The sequence below is a fragment of the Falco naumanni genome, chromosome 1 (assembly GCF_017639655.2).
Source record: "Falco naumanni isolate bFalNau1 chromosome 1, bFalNau1.pat, whole genome shotgun sequence".
NCBI classification, from domain to species: domain Eukaryota; kingdom Metazoa; phylum Chordata; class Aves; order Falconiformes; family Falconidae; genus Falco; species Falco naumanni.
In genome coordinates, this window is record NC_054054.1 from 103,802,574 (window position 1) to 103,822,480 (window position 19,907).

The 19,907-nt window shown below is 50.3% G+C and overlaps 1 protein-coding gene across 1 annotated transcript; it reads right to left on the reverse strand.

Moving 5' to 3' along the window:
• Positions 1-620: 620 nt before the first annotated feature.
• Positions 621-18,496, reverse strand: LAT2 (linker for activation of T cells family member 2). The gene is made up of 14 exons (XM_040613618.1): positions 18,383-18,496; positions 12,998-13,100; positions 12,183-12,222; positions 10,640-10,683; positions 9,738-9,792; positions 9,028-9,071; positions 8,472-8,510; positions 7,870-7,900; positions 7,672-7,727; positions 5,702-5,767; positions 4,804-4,866; positions 3,861-3,945; positions 903-997; positions 621-823 (listed from the first exon to the last, which is right to left on the reverse strand). Exons 2-14 carry the CDS (start codon positions 13,080-13,082, stop codon positions 810-812), a joined length of 717 nt encoding a protein of 238 aa, XP_040469552.1. The 5' UTR covers positions 13,083-13,100; positions 18,383-18,496; the 3' UTR covers positions 621-809.
• Between the last annotated feature and the right edge of the window lie 1,411 nt (positions 18,497-19,907).

Consider the following 19,907-nt stretch of genomic DNA (forward strand, 5'->3'; position numbering starts at 1 on the left):
GAGCGTGTGCAGAGCCAGCGCAGGCCATGGCTGTCACTGCATCAGCTCCAGGCTCACTAGGATGCTGGTATCCCCCACCTGTGCGAACCTTTTGCAGAGCATTTAAACATCAGGAAGCCCCAGGGCGTCAGTGGGAGCTGGGCTGGGGTAAGCAGAAAATCAGGCTCCCTGCCTGTGTACATCCCTGAAGTACACTAGATTTTCCGTGTTGTAAAAGTCCTGTGGAAGCAGGAACAAATGCATTTGTAGAAGCTACAAGGAAATCTCCTAAGCCGAACTCCTAACCACCTGCTGTTTCAGCTACATGAACAGCGGCCACCCGTGGTCTCAGTGATTCTGCTAAAAATATAGCCAAGTCATTTGCAGAAGGAAGCACCTAACATCCCCTTCTCCCACTCCAGGGCTCACTCTTACCCATCCTGAAGAAGTGAGCATGGGCTGTGTCCCCTCTTGAAGCAGTTTTCTGAACCCATTTTGAGGAAGAAGCCTTTTGAGGAGCTACATTTTCTTCCCATAAGGTCCCACACATCATCCTGTGCATTCTCACGTGCTCCCATCTCTGTCTCACCCAACCATGCAGACATCATCTGCATCATAGAAAACCATAATAAACCACCACATTTTCTTTGGAGGCTTTTCAATTTTAATAAATAAGTGGTACAGTGGTGCCAAATCTGTGCATTGGGGCTCAAGAGACAGAGGTTATGTTTCAGGGCTGGTGTTCCTACAGCAATACTGAAAGACTTGATGCTGTTTCTGAGGCTGGCAGCTGTGGCTCTGACCTCAGTTGTTGCAGCGTCTTTGCATCGTTATAGAACAGATACTGAAACACAAGAAAAACTGACATAGACACTGAATTACAAGCTGTGGATAAGGTGGGGATTTAATTCTGTTTAGCTTACATGAACAAGTTGGTATCTCATTCAGCACCAGAGAACTGCTGCTGTTGTAAAAGCATCCTCTGCCTTGCCAGTTCCTCTCCTGTAGGAAACTGCTTCTGTAGGAGAGCACAGGAACTAAATCAGAATATAATCCCTATGTCTTAATACCATCGTGCGTGAGTCACCCTGACATGTTAAGTAGCTGGCTGCATTAGTGCTCACCAATTTAAACATTCATTTCATGCTTGACAGGAGAAAACATTACATGGACTGGTCATCCTCCTGCCAGGAGATGTGCAGGGAAATGAGATGGAATAATGAGCTTGCCCGTGGCCACTGCCAGAGTGCTCTCTCCAGTTGCAGGTTTGCAGTTGGACTTCCATGGGACTTCAAGCAGAGCATTTCTTCCTTTCAGTGGCACCCGTTCTACGTGATCTTGGGTGCAATTTGGAGAAGGGATTTCACAGAGGGATCGAAATCTCCCCTCTCCCCGCGTGCATGCTCGCTGAATGTGCTCTCACAGCACAGCAAAGGACTTCTTCAGACTTCTTTCAATTATTCTGAGTAAAGAGGGGAAAAAATAGTGAGTCCACTAACTTTTAATCCCTGCTTTCAACTTAACTCTGCTGCCTGTTATTCTTTCCTGAGAAAAGTAGTGAAGTATGCTACAAAACATCCATGTCTAAGCAGAAGCCCCAGCCATGCTTCCAGATGACAATACCTGAGCAGAGGGCACAGAAGTGCCAGGAGCCTGTTTCTGAATTCACCCTCCCTTAGTGGAAAACTTCTGCTGGCATTTGTTGGTTGGACTTTGGGATTTTATAGCGTTACTCTGCTAGCAAAGGCTATAACAAAGGCGTCACTACAATGGCAAAAAGTGCACTGCCAATTTTTGTTTACTTACAGAGCTGCCAGAAGCTATTTACACATACAGCCACGACAGCATTTTGCTAGGACTAGAGATTGTCCCAGAAAATCTGTTATCACCAGTCCTTCACAGGACAGCTATTCCTCCCTCTTCTACCTTCCTAGCATCATTTATCACTTCGGGAGGTGGATTTATGGTAGCCTGTGTGCTGCTTTGATCATTGCTCCCCACCAAATCAGGTAGGGTCATTACAGAAGCTTTGCTAAATGTTTTGCGCATCTATCAGCCCTGCTAGTTCCTCTCAGAGCTCTGAACGAGGTGGGCACTCTCCCAGTTACAAACGGCAACAGAGCAGTCCGCTGTGCCCAGTGCCGTGGGGCCACTAGCAGAGCAAAAAGCAGGGCCATGCTGTGACTAATGCAGAAATGTAATCCCCTCCTCCTTGAAATTTCTCTGTGGAAGAGGAATAAATGCAGAAGTGCTTATAAAAGTTAGCATTATAGCACTTTTCATTCTTTTCAGGGATAATCTGCTTTCCCTCTAAATGCTTAGCCGACACAATGCCTGGCTATTCCCTAAACACCTTCTAAAAAGCAAGTTTCTCTGCAGCCCCATCCAAAGCAGGCCAGTTTTATAATACTCTTTCAGTTTGCTGCAGCTCAAGCAGCAAGAGATGCCTGGCAGCGAGGTACTGCTGCGGCAGGTTTCTTGGGCTGGGGCTCCCGTGTTCAGCTGCATCCCAGCAGAGGCTGGTGTCGGGCTGTGGGGAGCTGCACGTGTCCGTAGGCTGGGCTGTGGGGATCTGCGCGTGTCCGTGGGCTGGGGACAGGTGTCCCACAGGCAGAGCTGTATTTGCTGCTGGCCAGACCATGTACGTGTGCTGTCGGGAAGCAACTTGCATGCCACAAATGACACACATTGAATCCTTGCCAAAAAGCACAACCTGCCTCTGGTGCTGCTTCCGCTCCAGCATATGCTTTGTAAGAGCTAATGCTGCCACCATGGGCTGCTGAAGTTCAAAGTAAACACTGTAATGTGGAGAACAGGGTGACAGTGCTTTGCGTGGCAGGGACAAATCTTAAACACTCTACACAGCTTCAGAAAGATCTGATTTTGGGAGTCTGCCCACAGTTCAGGAAATACAAAACCCTGTAACTGGAGCTGCCAGCACATGGCATAAAGACTATCCCACTGGGTCTCTGTGGGTGCTCAGAGAGTAAAAACCTGACAGGGAGATCGATACTGGCCCCAGTCCCTCTCCCAGCTGGAGTCCTACTCCAGTCTGAAGCAGGAAGACCAACAGGATGTGCCCTAACAGCATGTAGGGACATCACAGATCTCTACATTAGCACAGCAGCAGTTTACTTTCCTCTTCCCCTTTCTCAGCAATCCACATGCACTGCTCTGCCAAGAACCAAGCCAGTGCTTGCTGCAAGCTCTCTGCAAAGCCTCCAAGAGCCCCCTTTGAGCTGCAACAGCAAATGCAGAACCTGCCTCTGCATTTGGTATATCTGAGGCTGCTTTTCTTCTGTACGCTACCATGCATTTACTGACACTGTGTAATATCACCCACTCTTTCAGTGTCATGCAACCTTCCTGCAGCTCTTTACATATAGCTTTTACTTGAACTGCAGTGAGTAATTCTTTGTCATCAGCACCAGGTTGCTGCTGATAATGGGGCAGGATATGTCAACTTAGCAGAGCAGGCAGGGCTCAGCCAAGCCCAGGGAATCCCTTACACTGCTCAGCTTCTGAGCTGCACAGACCAGATTGGTTTTGGGGGTTCCCGTCTGCAGCATGTAGCAGTGCTGCCTGAAGCTGCTCTGAAGTGGTTTTGAGTTCCTGTGCCTGTTGGAGGAGGGCTGCACTGGGGCCAGGACATGGCCTTTGACAGATTTGTCTCCACGGTTGGCGTTAGTCAGCTTGGCATCAGCCAGAGACGTGGCACGGCACGGAGTAGGCTGCCCCTGCTCCCTGCAGTGCTCACATGGGCTGCTGGGCACTGACTGGCCCCACCAGCAAGGGCCAAAGCTCCAGCTGAGCTCTCGTTGGCATAAACACAATCCTTCCGCTCCTAAATAGATACATCAACCCTTATGCTCTCTTTTTACCTTTGCATTGACAGAGTGTCAGAGCCTGACACAGGAGCCGTGTTGACGTAGTCTGGCTCATCATCTGGGCTTTCTCTCTGCAGAGCTGTGAGTGAAGATGGCAAGCACTGATCAGTAAGCGGGTTGATCTAAAAAACACATACACGCCGTAGACAGGCTGTGCGCTCTGCCAATATTTAGCCTTGCATCGCTGATGTAATTCTGTGCCTGGGCTAAGAAACTGCAGATCACAGTGTCAAGGTCTCCTTGAAGGGGCTTCAACATGGTCACGGCAAATTTGCAAATGCTCTGCAAGCGGTGAGCACAGACAGCTTTTCGAGCCAGCAGAGACTGACTTAGATTTAATCTAGAGAGTGTGCAAACAGGATAACAAGAATCAGTTTGTTTAGGCAGCTTTCATACCAGAGACAGAAAGCTCCTAAACAGATATATGCAGACATTCACCACTATCTCCCAGGCCAGACTACCTGCTACACTTCACAGGAAGCCACACAGATTAAACTGCTCTTTAAAGGTCAGCTTAAAAAACATGCAGCCCCAATTACTGCAGGAGAGTTGCGGGCTGACCCGCTGGATGTGTGTGCTGCATATTTCTTTGTCGGAGGGGATTACAAGGCTGAGCTTGCACCAGGGCAACTTCAAAATATAAGAGGATGTAAGACACGAAGAGTGACATTCTCCTGTAGCATCCCATGGTCAGTGTTTAGGCACAGCCACCTACATGGTGGCCTTTGGAGTAATAGACATCCCAGCAGCATTCAATTACAAGCATGTGTAGCAATTTGCAAATTGCCTTAGATGTTTATCACAGGCGACTGGAGGAAACATAACTCAAGATGGGGCCAGTGGCCGCATTACCCGGAGTGTGGTCTATACTTGTTTAGCGTGACAGGCACCCTGCCTATGAGCCTCATCTCTAAATAGTAAACTGCTGAGAACATACCTTCCACTTGCTGGAGTTCCCATACGTGTATCGCTGTGCTGTTCTCATAGTCTACAGCATCATCTGTGATTAAGAACGAGGACACAATGATGCTGAACAGCAAATGGGCTAAAACCAGACCTTTGTCAACCCCCCATCCTACCACCGCACCCAGACCAACCACCCCGTGCACGTGGGTGAGTTTCCAGCCAGGTGGCTGCCGTCCTGCCGTGGATCTGCTGACACTGCCTCATTGCTTTTCCAGCCCTGACCACATGCCTATGTATCTACAGGCACGGACGGGGATCAGACTGGTCCCTGCTGCTCCTGCCTCCTCTAATCACTCTACAGAGCCAGGCAGGAGCAGGGCAGGCTCGAGCAGTGCAGAAAGCGTTAATGTTAACTCGCTGAAGGAAACCAAACTGACTTCCTATTTTGATTGCAACATTCCAGGACAGAAGCTAGAAGCCCTTAAACAGACACTGTGATCCAACGTCATCCTCCAGTGGCTCACTGGCTGCAGCCTTCTTGGGCTGGACATGATGAGAAACCTCAGCTAGGGGCTAGAGCCATGATCCATCTTGGCTATAACAACAGTAAAAACCTAGAGAAACAATGGCAGACCCCAGAGCTCCAGAACTGCTGCAGAAACCTCCAAGTCAAAGGGATCAGCTTGGAGGTGAGCTCTTGGCCAGTGAGATATCACCACATGCATTTTCCTGCAGAAAGGGGAAACATTCCAGGTCTGCTCTGTGCCTGCAGCAGCCCCTGCACCCTGACTCTGCCGGCCTGGAGCCGATAGGAATCACTGAACCTGTGGACGAGGGGCTTTTCCCTTGGCTGAGCAGGCTGCTGTCCCTCTCCGCGCTTCCAGATACCTTTGTGCAACAGGCACACACCGCAGCAGCGACACACCTACCTGAATCGGAGCTGTGAGACACTTCAATGACAACGTTTTGATAGGAATGGGAATCCTCTTCTTTCTCTGGCAGAGAGAAGAAAGAGGGGACACAAAGGACTTCAGGAAGCATAGGTGACCTGGAAAGATCCCTGATCTCCTGCAGGAGAGGGCTGTTTCCCACAACAGAATGCACATTAGGTAAAACATCGTTAGTCTTGGTGACAGCCTACACTGACCCAGGAACAAGGCATCCCCAGTGCAGCTGAACTGGGCAATCGCTGCCCCATGGCAGCACCATCTCCAATGCTGTGGAGTGCCAGCCAAGCCTCTTCGGGCACAGCACCACCCGTGGAGTGACCCAAGGACAAATGGAGAAAGCTGGTCCTGAGGCACCATGACTTTTCTTCCGGAGAAAGCTGGTCCTGAGGCACCATGACTTTTCTTCCGGATAGGAGTAAAACCCAGTAAGCATCATTACTATAGCCCTACAGCAGCCCCTGCAGCGAACAGGAGGAGGGCTGGCTCTGGTGGGGAGTGAATCTCCAGGCTCCCAGCTCAGGTTAACAGCCAGGAGGGAGTTTTCCTTCCCAGAGAGTGATAACCTTGTGACTGTGGTGTCTTCTTGGGCTTATTCTCAGTTTCTGGGAAGGAACTGAGCCCAAATCCAAGCATGTAAAATCTAATAGCATCTAGAATCAAGATTTGCTTGAAAGAATTTTAAACCCTGAGCCCTTCATTCTGTTGCTGGTTATTTCAGCTCTCTGGGTGTGCCCGTAAGCAGCCAAACCACATGAGTCCCTATATTGCTAACCTCAAAACCTGCATCCACTGGTGCTGCCACCACTGACACCCAGCAGTTGGTATGGTCACGGCACCTAAGCTGGAAAAGTTTGCTGGCAGTGAGTGCAGTAAGCACTGCTGCTGCCCACCTCACAACCCTCTGCTGCATCTCTAAAGGCTCAAAGGGGAGAAGCACTGAGGTCAACTGACCTCAGCCAGGACAGGCAGCCCCTCCGTGGGCCAGGGCTCTGCTGGCCAAGGCCACACTGGGCAGGAGGGGAAGGCATTAGCCAACTGAGCCACTCTGAGCAGCTCCGCAACAGCTACACACTGACACTACCTCTAGGTAGTCCTCAGCCACTGAAAGCATTACAACTAATAAGAGTCACGAAGACATTCATAGGAACACATTCAGGTTTCTCTTTCTCCCCTTTTTGTTCTGCCCCCCCCCCCCCCCCTTTTTTAATGTAAATTCTTTTGGTAAACAAGACACTTTTTCTCTTTCCTTTTTCCCCCCCCTCCCCCCCAGTCTCTTTATTTAAAGAATGCGATTCATGTTTTGAAATTAGTTTTGGATAAAAATAGATTGATGTCTGAGTCAGCACAGGGAAGTGCTGAGTACCCAGGGAGGTGAAAACATTTCACAGATGCAATATTTGCCTTGAAAAGATACTCTGAATGGAGCAGTGCGTTTCATCCCACCTTCATTCACTAGCTTCATCAACCAAGCACACAAAATATTTGAAGGTGTCCCTTTGGCAAAAAGCTTCTGGATGAGGACAGGTCTTTCCCTGTGTGCCTGGGCAGGACGCTGCAGGGCCGCAATCTCTGCTCATGCAAACCAGACTGAGCTAAGAACAGGGAAGTGGCCACGTTACCCCATGTGCTCTTGCAGCAATGGAGAATCTGCTGCTGCCCAGAGATGAAACAGCAGGAACAAAGCGTCTTGTGCAATGGGAGCCAGAGATGCATTTATGCTGTCCTGCTTATAGCCAACAAACGAACTCATGGGAGCTTGGGCATCCCTCAAGCCCCACGGCTCTGCTACCCCCCTTAAGGAGCGTGTCTCCCGGACCCATCCTTGCTCCAGGCCATGCAGCAATAACACCCAGACCTAGGCAAGAGAAGCCTTGTGAGCTCAGTGGAGCCCTGGGACTCTGGGCTGGTGGCTGGAGAAGGAACCCATCTCACTCATGTGGAGACCTTACCATTGGGTGGTCTGAAGAAACTGGCACAGTTGTAGTAATCCAGAGATATGGGCTCCCTGCGAGAAGAACAGCCACCATTAGCTTCTCCTGCCTGAGGCAGCCCACAGGCTTCCCAGCCTGAGCTGTAAGAGCCAGGACCGTGCTGGGACCAGTATGGCTCTGCTCCATCGCACTGGTGGGCAGCAACCAGCTACTTACACATAGGCAGCGTCCTCTTGCAGGTAGTCCTCTGCAAGCACAGAGGATTTGCCGTCAGCATGCCGTACCACTGCAGAAACCCAAACCGCCATCCCAGAGCACAGCTGGACAAATCCCCTGCGCACAGCTAGAGCAGATGGCCCCAGCAGCCCGAACACCTTGGCACAGCCCCGAAGCCCATCCACAAACAAAGCCTGGAGGCAGGGCAGGCAGCCCCAATCCACCCCAGGCCTGGAGAAAACCAGGGCTCATCGCCTCTCATGGACAGAGCCCGCCAGCTGGCAGGGAGGATCAGGAATATTCCTCCAGTTTGGGAAATGAGAGCACAGCCCCATATGCCAATAATCCTCTTAGGGCAAGCGCCAGCTCACGCTCCATGGGAGAGAGCAGGGGGCTTGCAAGCATCCCGTCCCCCTCCATCCTGACTGTTAATCAGATCAGTGCATGTCTTATAAAGCAATCACTAAATTAACCAAGCTGGAGCTCTGCTAGCTGCAGCAGTGGCTGCCTGCATGCTCCCTGCTGGCTCTCAGCCCTGGTAAGCTCTCAGCACCTTGGCAGCCTTCCCCCCCAAAATCCGGCCACCCAGCTGCACCATTTACCTGTCAGGAAGTTCTGGTACCTGCACTCGGTCCGGCTCCCTGGGAAAAAGCAGAGAGCACGTTACGCTCCGGCTGAGCGATGGGAGCGGTTCGATGATGGAGCCACCAAGCATTTGGGGGACGGGGGCCATGGCTGCACAGTGGGATGCCCCAGGGCAGAGGGGCTGGGACAGCCAGGGGTGTCATTTCACATAAACTGTCCCCATGGCTCTAACCAGGACTGGGCAGCTGCAGCAGGACGAGCGCTGGATTTTAAACTCAGACCCAGGTTAGATCTTGTAAAGGGTTGCTGTGCACCATCACGGGTAGGTGCTAGTAACAGGAGGGAATTTTATTACTGCTCGGCTTGTTTCCAGGATAACCCCCCGGTCCAGCAGCAAGTAACCAGCCTCTCAGAGGCTCCATCTTCCCAAGACCGGTGGGAGCTCCCAGCTGGCACCTATACAAATGATGTTTGCAACATCCCCACTTCGGGATTTCATGGTAGGTGCTTCCCCTGTGGCCACGTGGATGGGGAATGCATTAAACCAGTGCCCATCCCGAGGGAGATGCTCACCATATCCAGCGTGCCGGGAGGCACTGAGCTCCTTGGTGGTTTTCCTGAAAGAAAGAAAAGGGAAGTAAAATCCCAGGTCTGAGCAACTGTCCCGGGGCTCACAAACCACAGCAGTGACTAAGCCAGAAGGACCGTCTGTGAAACTTCCCTGTGAGGTTAGAACAGGGCTCACACTGAGCGATGGGAGCTAAAGAGTTTGGGGTCAAATCCCAAGATGGGAATAAATATGCCTGAATATTGCAGCAGAGTTACTGTGTCTGTATAGTTCTTGGGGGTTTTAGAGATGGGGAGAAAGGTATTTCTCTTGTCAAACCACTTATAAACAAAGAACGGCCATTTATTTTTTGTGATGTACCTGTTCTGCACAGCCCCAGCTCATCTCCTTGGGTCTGATTTAAATGGTTGCCAGTAGGATGCGGTCAGACTGAAGAAAATCCACAAAAAGTGCACAAAAACCCGCTGTCGACCATCAAAAAATTAATCGACCTGATCTAGCTGAAGATGTTCCTGCTCACTGCAGGAGGGGTTGGACTAGATGACCTTTAAAGGTCCCTCCCAACCAAACTATTCTACGATTCTTGCAGTATAGCCCAAGCCACATCCATAGGGTCCAGAACCCAATCCCAAATCTTGAATATTCACGTATGTTGGGTGAGATTCATCCAATCCTGGCCCTACAGCTAGATTTTGTTCGAGGTTTTTTTACCTACCTTGCTATTGATAAGTTTTCAGGCTCCTTAATTTGTTCCAGTCTTCGGGTCGTAGCTAGCACCAAGAACAAAATGAGGTGTTAATTATTACGGCAGCAGCAGATATTTCAAAGAGCATCCACCAGAGGGGATTCCTCCGTACTGGCAAGCATTTTTCTAATGCATCCCAAAATAGCTTCCAAATCGTTCCTTGAAAGTTCAGAAATGGCCAAACCAGGAAACAAATAGAGGCAAAGCTGGTGCCCATTGCCTGCAGAGCCAGCAAACCCACACTGGAGGAAGCTGCTATCCCAACTGCTCCCTTTTTGCCTGTTCTCCCCCAGCCCTGCTTGATGGGGGGGCCTTTCCCATGCTCAGCACCCCCCCTTCGCCCTGCACCCGCAGGTTGTGAGCCTTGGTTGGGCTGGGCTCCAGCAAAGGCTCGTAGGGGGGTTATGGGGCTCAAGCCCAGCAGGGTCCCAGGGGTCGGAGCGTCCCCGCAGAGCCTGTCTGCGGGTGGTGACATTTAATACAGACTGTCAGCAGCCGATTTCAGGATAAAAATGAAAAGGTCAGCACCTCACCCAACTTGCTGGAGGAAGCAGCAAGAGTGTGATGATAAATGAGTCACTCCTAGCGATTCGGGTTCACCCACACGGGCGAGCTTGGAGGAGCCCAAGCAAAGATGCTGCATTTCAATGATGTTGCTTTTGTGATTTATTTCCAATGTCAAGGGACATCTTTTTCCTAGAGCTCAGAACTTGCATCCCCCAAAGCATCTAAGCTGGCTTTGACAATCTTGGTCTTACATCATTTCACCGCCTGGCTTCAACGTGACCCTTGTATTTTTACCCCGCCACAATTCCCTGCGTGCAGGACCCCCACCCCGCAGCACAGGAGCCCCGTGCAACATTCGTACTCACTGGAATGGAATCGAATCACCTCAAACGTCTGCTGCCCTTCGAGCCTGGGAAAAATAGAGGTACAACCTCAGCAGAAGGTGGGGGTCTGTGACACGGAAAATCAGTGCAAGCCCTCCCCACTCGGCGAGCGGAGGGAAGAGGGCAACAGCCTCCAAACTGAGTTAAGTGAAACGCCGAGGCACGCTGCTCAGCACGTCACGCAGGACTAGTGTGAGCTGGGAGCAGTTTTGTAGACCCTTCTCTGACCCTTTAAAATCAAGATGTGCTTCTGAGCCATTGCCAGAGCAGCCAGCATCAGCAGAGGGAAGGACCCAGGGACAATTCCAGCTCCAACGCTTTATGGACCAGTTAAGGCCAGAAGAGCATTTTCACCCACAAAATCCATGGTTGTTCACCAATGAAATGGCTTCAAACCACACTGCTTCACCTCTGCTGCTGTCCCTGCCCCTCCTAACATGCCTGGACATCAACCTGAAATAACATACGTGATCAACAATAAAAACAACATATGCCCAGGAACCTCTTTACATTTTAGTTAGAGCCACTCTTCAGAGCACAAGAGGATTCAGCAGCTCCTCTGCTGCAGATGCACAGAGGCACTTGCCAACTCTGATTTTGGGACCCTGAAAGCGCCCCTTTCCCCCCACTCCTCTCCCTCGAGTCACCCCCCATCCCAAGCCGGTATTCACAGCTCGGGGCTGGTGGGGAGATGAGATGTCAGGAGACCTCCTGGCGAAGTCTGTAAACTCATAGAGTTAAACCCCTTTGCCTGCAAAAAAGCCCTAACTAACCCAAAACAGAGCTCTCAAGGGAGCACACAATAGCACGAGCCTGAAGTCAAACCACCTAACCATCCAGTCAGGAATTTCCAGAAGCTGGGATGGCTCAGTACAAGCCCGCAGGATGGTGCCTGCACTGGCTTTCCCAACGATGGACCACACCAAAGCCCTTCCCCCATCCTGGAGCAGAAGCAAACACCCCAACCCCACGGAGGCCTTTGCAGAGCCCCCCTGCACCACATTTGCTCCTATATCAAAGGTTACAAGCCAGCTTTTTTTTTCTTTTTTTCTATTATTCAGCTGTGGTTTGTCTGTTGCTGAAGGAAATAAGGGGGTGTGCATGTGTACACGATGCGTTTCCTTCGCTGCTTACGCTGCAGGTCGGTGGTTGCTCTGGCACAGGGTCCCACCGGCACCAGCCAAGGGCAGGGTCTTGTTTGTGAAGTTACCAACCCCTGTCCCTCACCCTGGGGCACGACAGGACAGGATAAGGACTTGCTCTTCCAATTCTCTGAGACTTTTTTTCCAACTAGTTAATGACTCACAGGTATCACACTCAGAGCTTCAGTTTCATTTTGGATTATTCTTTGGAAAGGCAGCGCCCTGGGCTGGGGCTCACCATCCTCCACGTCCCATTCTGGGGTTCCTTCATTTTATATCAATCCAGATTTCAGCTGGGAGGCATGGAGTGGGTCTGGCTCCAGCCAGGGTCTCACCCGGGTGAGCTATTTGGGGGAGAAATGTGACTGTGAAAGGCAACTTACTGGTTCGTCCTCTCACTTGGCTGCTTCTCTCGCTTGGTGGCTGGAAGACGAAGGGGAAAAAAAAGCTCTTAGAAAAGGATGACTTGGGAGTTAAAGATCAGAAAGACCAACAGAACACATTTGCAAAACTTCTGCAACCAGAAGCATGAGAGGACAGCGGAGGCAGAGAGCAGCAGTTGCGATAGGGATTTCATTAATTTTTTTAAACCATGTTTAAATCGTAGTATTTGTCTCAGACACCGCAGAGCAAGCCAGGATTCCCGTCTCCAAAGCCCCAGACTGCAGCCTCTCTCCCCCGGCATAACCCACCCAGTGCCCAGAGGTGGGCTTGAAGCCCCATTGGGGTGGTTGCTCACCCCACTCAATTTATAATTAATGGATATATGAATTTATCCCCCAGGCTCTCCTTCTGTGCCTGCCTTCCCCCTGCCTGTCTGCCCCAGAACCTCTGCAGGATTTGTGCATCTGGAGCTGGCCCTCCTGGGTCGAGTGTCCCACAGCCACCCCCCACGGTGACTATGGGCAGGGGTCTGCAGCCCATGGCGTTGTACCCACCCTGGGGAAGGGGTGCTGCAGGGGTGGGGGGTCCTTCCCCCACCTCAACTGCTCTCTGGCCGCCAGCAGAGACCCTTCCCAGCTCAAGGTGCGGGAGCATCCCGGTGAGGGCGGCATTCCCCGTGCCTGCACGTGGCTGAGCAGAACCAGACCCACCCAGACGGCACATCCTGAGAGGAAAGGGTCAGGCTAGCGTGCCCCGCCCCGCCCCCCCCCCCCCCCCCCCCCCAGGACCCCAAAGCACAAGGACAGGGCCTTACCGGAGAGCTGGCACTTGACGCAGAGGCTGACGGCGGCCCCGAGCAGCATCAGCGCGGCTGCCCACAGCAGCTCCAGCTGCGCCATGGCCCGGCTGCATCCAGCCTGAAACACAGCGGCAAGGGGACCCCGTGAGCATTGAGGGCACGTCGCTCGGAAAGCTTTTACCCCCCCGAAGGGCCACGTTGCCTTCACACCCCCAAAGAACTGGCCATTCGCTGAGGAAGCAGAAGAGACTTTAAAATTATTTCACAGGGCAGCAGAGGCAGCGCCCTTTCCCCGCACTGCTCCGGTCCGAGGGGCTGCCCACACACGTTCCACACCAGTAACACCTGAGCACACCTCGGGGCTGAGCCCTCGATTCATTGTAGGGAAAGAGGGTCACGGGGTTCCCCTCAGGGCACTGGCACAAAGAGGAAAAACCCACTTGAATTTACTCGTTCCCAATCCCCCGAAACCCACATTGCCATCATCAAATGTTGTCAGCAGATACTATTTTTTCACATCTAGAGGACAGGGCAAAAAGGGAGGCACGCGGAGATGCTCAGAGCTGCCAAGACCTTTGTGCAAGACATTCTGGCTCTTTCCCTGCAGCACAGAATTACTTTCAATGTTAAATTCCCCACACTTATTTTTTCTGCATTGAGCTGGCCCGGACACCGGCTCTTCCCCTCCTTCCCACGACAGGCTCTTCCGCAAACAGCAGCTAACATTTTGCAATCATCAGTATCATTTGGCTTCAATTTCTTCCTTTAAAATACAAAACCTCCTATAAATATCACAGAAAACAGCCTGCTGGGACTGAGACAGATCATTTAGCCCATTCCTATTCCCTAGGGCCAGCTTTTCCTTACTTACAGATTATTTTAATTTATTTTTGTTTTTAATAAACTTCTCGTTTGGCACCTAGGGATAGAGATGCTTTAGCTTGCCAAAGGCCAGCACGTTGTCGTTCTGCCTGGTGGGAAGCTTCGCTCCTGCCTGACTTCAATCTCCTTTATTACCACTGAAGCCTGCGCTGTAATCAGTAGAGCCACTGTGAATGGGAGGAGGAAATATATATATACATACATATAATTAATAATTGAAATATTAAAGCATTAAGTATTAATACAGTCATTATAAATATATGTATTATAAGTATAGTTAAATATATAAACATAGATTTATAGAAATGTAAATAATAAAGAATTTAAAATATCAATAACAGACAACAGAAAACAGCAGCCTGATTCTGCCCTGCTCAGCACCTTTTGCCTCCGCTTGCATAAAGCGGAATAAACAGCATTTCTCTGCCCAAACTGCAAGCCGCTGCCGCTCCGCCACGCCGTTCACATGGGAGAACCCTCAAAGCCCCCACCCACCCCCGCCCAGCAGCCACACGAGCATCCTCCTGCCCAGTGCTGTGGCCAAGGATGCTGGTGGGAGGTTTGTGGTCCAGCTTGGCACCGGAGTCCTGGTCTTACACCGGTATCCTAATTACCAGGGCGCAGTGTAAATCCGTGTGGGGCAGGGGAAGGAGAAGACAGGCACAGCCTCCTGAGCACCTTGCTCTGCCCCTGCCAGGAGGGAGCCATCGCCACAGGGCAGTCGGGGCTCGGTGCCAGCATCCTCTCCAGCATCCTCTCAGCGCTGCCTGAACACCGCCTGGCTGCCCAAGAGTGACCCGACACCCAGCAGGATGTAAACTCAACCTTTGTTGAGAAAAATGGGTGTATTTCTACTCTTTGAGGCTGCTGGCCTCCCAGCACTCATGCCACTGTGGCTTTGCTCTCTATAGACCCCCAGAGGCCTTTCCTTCCTTTCTTAGGAAAATGGGATGAGTAATTTTAAATTAACTGTGTGCCCAGACCCCCCCAGACCCACCCTGGAGGTGGGGGACCAGCACCCCCAGCCACAGCTGGGACGTCAGGGACAGAGCCTGGTCAAACCCATGTGGTTTCTCACATCATTTTCCCTTGGCTCAGCATCCCCCCTGGAAATCATGAGCTGTGGATCATCTCTAAAGCATCTGCAAGAGGCAGCTAAGGGAAGCTTGCCCGAGGCCGGTGACCAAAATTAATTATACAAAGGGCTGTAACACTGTTAGGTTGGGGGGGGCGGGGGGGGGCGGGGTTGCCCTTTTTTTGAAAAAAAAAAAAAAAAAAAATTAAAATAAAGATAAGGTGGAGCTGAAGGCGCCTGACACCACTGACCTAGTTTGTAGCGCTGTAGGAAGGCCAGCATCTCCCTTCTAGACCCAGTTTTATCTCTGCGGTGGGGCAGTATCTCAGCAAAGCCAGGCTGCTCCCGAGCCCCCAGCCCCACAAGACCACCACCAGCTGTTACCCACCACGGCTGCCCCGCAGGGCACCACGCATCCCATCCCCATCACAGCATCCCTGCAGCAAAAGCTCCCACGGGCACCAAGCCATGAGCACCCCACCAGCCTGGGGGGTCTTGTGTTCACCGAACACCCGAGCCCATGGAAATCCTCCCTTCTGGTAGAAAACCTCCTCTCGGCAGGAGCTGATGGAAGGAGGTGATGAACAGATTGATGACAAGCAGAAGGCTGGAGGCACTTACTCACGGCTGGCGGGATATAAATAAAATATTTGGAAGGCTGAACATGCTTCCCTGGCTCTCCGCCTTGGGGAGAGAATAAACAGCCTCCAAGCACCCAGGTCTGTGGCAAGACCCACATGTATCAGAAGGGCGCGCAGTCCCGCTCATCACCCTGGCTTTCAAGATGCTAAATTCAAACATGGGGGAAACCAGGTTCCCAGCTAGTTTCAGGAGCAAGATGCAGACAGCATCAAAATGCCCCGTTCTGTTTATACTCTTCTCTGTTCTTCTTTTGTATATTTTGGGGTTTTTTTTCTCCCCGTTTTTGCACCAGCAGAAGGTTCTTCTTGCACAAGGGAGCTGGTGTGGCCACAGCACGTGCTGCCGGTGGTGCAATCTCCTGGGAGCAGCTGCCCTGAATAAGCAATTCCAGGGAAAGACAACACTGTGGGCTGGATAAAGCCGTGATGCCCGCAGCACCGCAGCGAGGGGGGAGCCTGCCTGCCCCAATAGGGGCTGCTTGTCTCATGGCCTCAGATATTTACAGCAAGCAAAGAGACAATTTTTTTTTTTTTTTTTTAATGGGAAGAGTTAACGAACTTGCAAGTGATCATTTACCCTGTACACGTTAGGTGTTTTTTCAGCCCAGCTGCTGGTGCAGAAGGTTTCTAGTCCTAAATTAAGGATTCAAGCCAGTTAACAGGGCTCACGGTGAACAGCCAAGGGAAGAAGAGGCTGCTTTACCAGGGAACACAGAAGATCTCCTCCTTTTAAATCTACTAAAGCAAAGAGCGAGAGTACATGGACACCATTAATCCGGCCAAGAGAGAAACACCAAAGTGAGCAAAGCTGTTTAAATTTAAATAAGACAATACTGGCTTATATAGTGTGGGGGTATACGCTGGATACGCACAGGCTAGAAATAAAAATCTCTAATGGATGGAAAGTCTGGAAGAACTTTCCAACAGCAGCAGCAGTGGGAAAAAGCTCACTTAAAACCCCTTTAACGGTACTTAAAATGTACTTCAACTTTTTGCTGAAAAACCAGGAGGCTGAGGAATGTGTTGATGTGGCATCAGCAGAAAGGGGTGGGTTTCTGCAAGATCATTTCTCACAAAGTCATCTTAGCCCCGTGCAGGCATCAAGCCCACCCCCAAGTTCATATTGCAAGATAAAGACAGAAATCACAGATTAATGTCATTTATTTAACCCCTTAGGAAAAAAAAATACCCAAAAGGCAAGTATAAAACAGTCGTCTTCTTTCCTCTCCACGAAGTTTTGTAGCCTGCACCAGTTTGCAATAAATTAGACTAATTCAGACTGATCGGATGAGTCACTGGCATGAAATATAAAGCGGAGCTAAATTAAGGCTTATTTAAAACCTTACCATATGAAATTTAGCACACGGACTTGTTGAACAGATGCAATATTCAACTTGACTCCGTGTCTTGAACGTTTCTAAGAAAGGAAATGCTACTTTCTGTTTGTCTGTGCTGCAGAAAGTCCTATCCATTTAGAAATTAAAGTCTCAGACCAAGGAAGCTCCTGTGGTTGGAACCACTTCAATGACCAGCATGAGCCTGTGGAAAAGCTCCTTTCCAGAGGTCTGCACATCCCATTTCCTACCAGATCTTTTATGCCAGTGTTCAGTTTTCTTAGGAAAGCTGCTGCCATAGAGATAAAGTCTGGTTTTGCACAGCTATTCAAGCAGAGCGTGCTTTATTTTATACCAGGGGAGCGGTAGATGCATTTTAGTAGAACACAGGACGAGAGGGAAAATTGGAATTGATAAATCAACTTTCACATGGATTATCGCTTTGCAAAATGCTTTAAAAACCCTCAGGTGGAAAATACAGTGGGAAATCCTAACTGCAACAAGCACGCCAGCATAAGGACATAATTCATAGAAATATCCTGTATTTGCCCTTAACTTCCCCCGTTTCAGGCAGCATCAAAGCCATGAAGCGTCCTTCGCCACTGCTGCGGAACCCAGGGGAACGCCACGGTAGGAACTACAGATATCGGCAACCCGTATGTTTGTAACTATGTCTCCTACATAGTCCAAAGCAACGAAAACGAGCCAATAACACACAAGATTATCCCATCAGAATCCTGTTTTGCTAAAGTGTCTGCCTCAAGTGTCTACCTCATGGCCCGTATTACACCGAACATTGATCACAAGAGAAAACTGATGGAGAGACAAAGCTCCTTCCATCTAGGATCAGCAATTTCAAGGACTTCTGTGCAGTAAAATAAATACATTCATACACACGATGCCAGCCAGCCCTGAAACCGATGGCAATCCCAGAAAGCACAGGTCAGTTCAGCCATTTCATAGGACTGGGCTTTGGAGGGGGAAGCAGCGTGGTCTGCAGCGGTCCCAGAAGCAGGACCAAAGAGATTTGGGATAAGGGCAGCTCGGCCTGAATCTTCCGGAATATTTTAGTAGATGTAAATGCAGAAATAACGTAATGAAAAACCAGCCACGTTACCATCAGCAGGTGGGGTAGGAAGATTTGAAGAATAATATCATAAAACGGGCAGTCTAGGCTGTACGGGCAGAGTCTCATCTTGGGTCTAGAGGGGTGTAAATGCTGCCGAGATATTTGGTACCTTTCGTACCTTGGAGCTTGTCAGGCAACAGCCCCCAGCTGCAGTGAGGGGTAACAGCCAGCACACGGCTTTCCAGAGGGGTTTTACAGGGATGACCTTGAACTCTATATAAAGGTCACCGAGATCTAGCCGAGGCTCTCTGGGCTCACCAAAATCAGTGGGGCACCCCAAAAGCCCTCACACGACCCCCACGCACCCCCAGGCACCCTTCTCTCCCCATCCCACCTTACCCTCAGCTGCTCGTCCCCATCTGTCCCATCTCCTCCTGCACGGTCACACGCCACCAGCACTGGAGCCGGTTCCTCCCGGGCTCGTTCACCAGCTTCTGGTTTCCTGTCATCATCTGAATCACCAACCCCAACATCCGCCGCTCGGCCACGCAGCCCCCCGCCGGCACATGAGGGGGACCCGCGGGTGCCGCTTGCACCGACTCACCCCGCGCAGCTGCTCGCAGGAGCCTCTCAGCGCATCTGCCCTGGCAAGAGGATGAGGCTTGGATGGTGGGGAACCACAGATGCCACCAAGGTCCCTTCCCAAGCAGCACCCGAGTTTCAGACGGGGCTGGTGCCCTCAAAAAACATTCAAGTTTCCTTTTAGCAAAGAGCCTCGGCAAGATTTAACACCACACACTGGAGGCGGCAGATGCTGCGCGGGAAAACTCGCGGCAGATAAAGCAAAGAACAAATCCTCACTTAATTTTTACAGAAAAGATACCGAGTCTCAAAGGCAGAAAATAGCCTGAGGTCACCGTTGCTATGGGCCAAACCTGGAGCTCCCCTCCAGAGCTGTAGGAATAAAATAATTTCTTGTGCTTCAGCATCAGTAGTTTGCTGAGATCAGGCACAATTTCACTGTATTCTCAAAAAAAAAAAAAAAAAAAAAAGTAGTTCCTGATAAATTTTTTTGGTGCTTAAATAGAATAAGGAAGGTTTATTAATACCAAGGAATTTATCTGCTGGCTTAGAGCCCCGTTACAGTACATGGATTGTGTATCCTGCTCCAAGGATGGGAAAGCCCACGCACGCACGTAACAGCCCCGAATAGCTGTAACACCGGCACATAACAGCACACGCTTCACAACTGCAAACAAAACCACGTTTCATGCTGCTGCTCATGAAGGCTCTGTAAAACCTCTCTCACATACAGCCATGTAAATTATTCACCAAAGGGAAATTCTGTTATATTTAAATGAGAGCGCTCTCAAGCTGCCACAACCAGTCATCTACATCCACATATCTCTCTCTCTGATAGAAAGTGACTCTTCTATCATAAAAATGATAAAAATCACCAACTGTTCACAACTTCTGCAACTCTGGGATGAGAGCTTTGCTATCAAGCTTTCTGAGGAAACATTGCTTTGATAAGATAGTTAACCACTGTACATGCAAATACATTTAGACTTTCCCTCTTCCAATTCTAGCCCGAGGTGCAAAAATAATTGCTTTGATGCACCCTCCAGAGCCATTCCCACCCGAAATCCAGGTGCAGAAGCCGATCTTGAATAATCTGAACTATGAAAAAAACGAAGATTAGAAGAGCAAGACTCACCTTTGAATCGCTTGCATGCTTTCTGGCTGGCCTCTGTGTAAAGGATACTACATGCTATGAAATGTTTTTCTGACTGCTGAAACTGTTGCTACAAAATTGGCGTTTCTAGGAGAAGCCTTGGCTAGGAAGTAGTTTGAGGGGCTTTCTGATGGGATTTTTACATATTTAAACCTAAGCTGATAACTGAAGTTTTACAAAAAGAGTTCT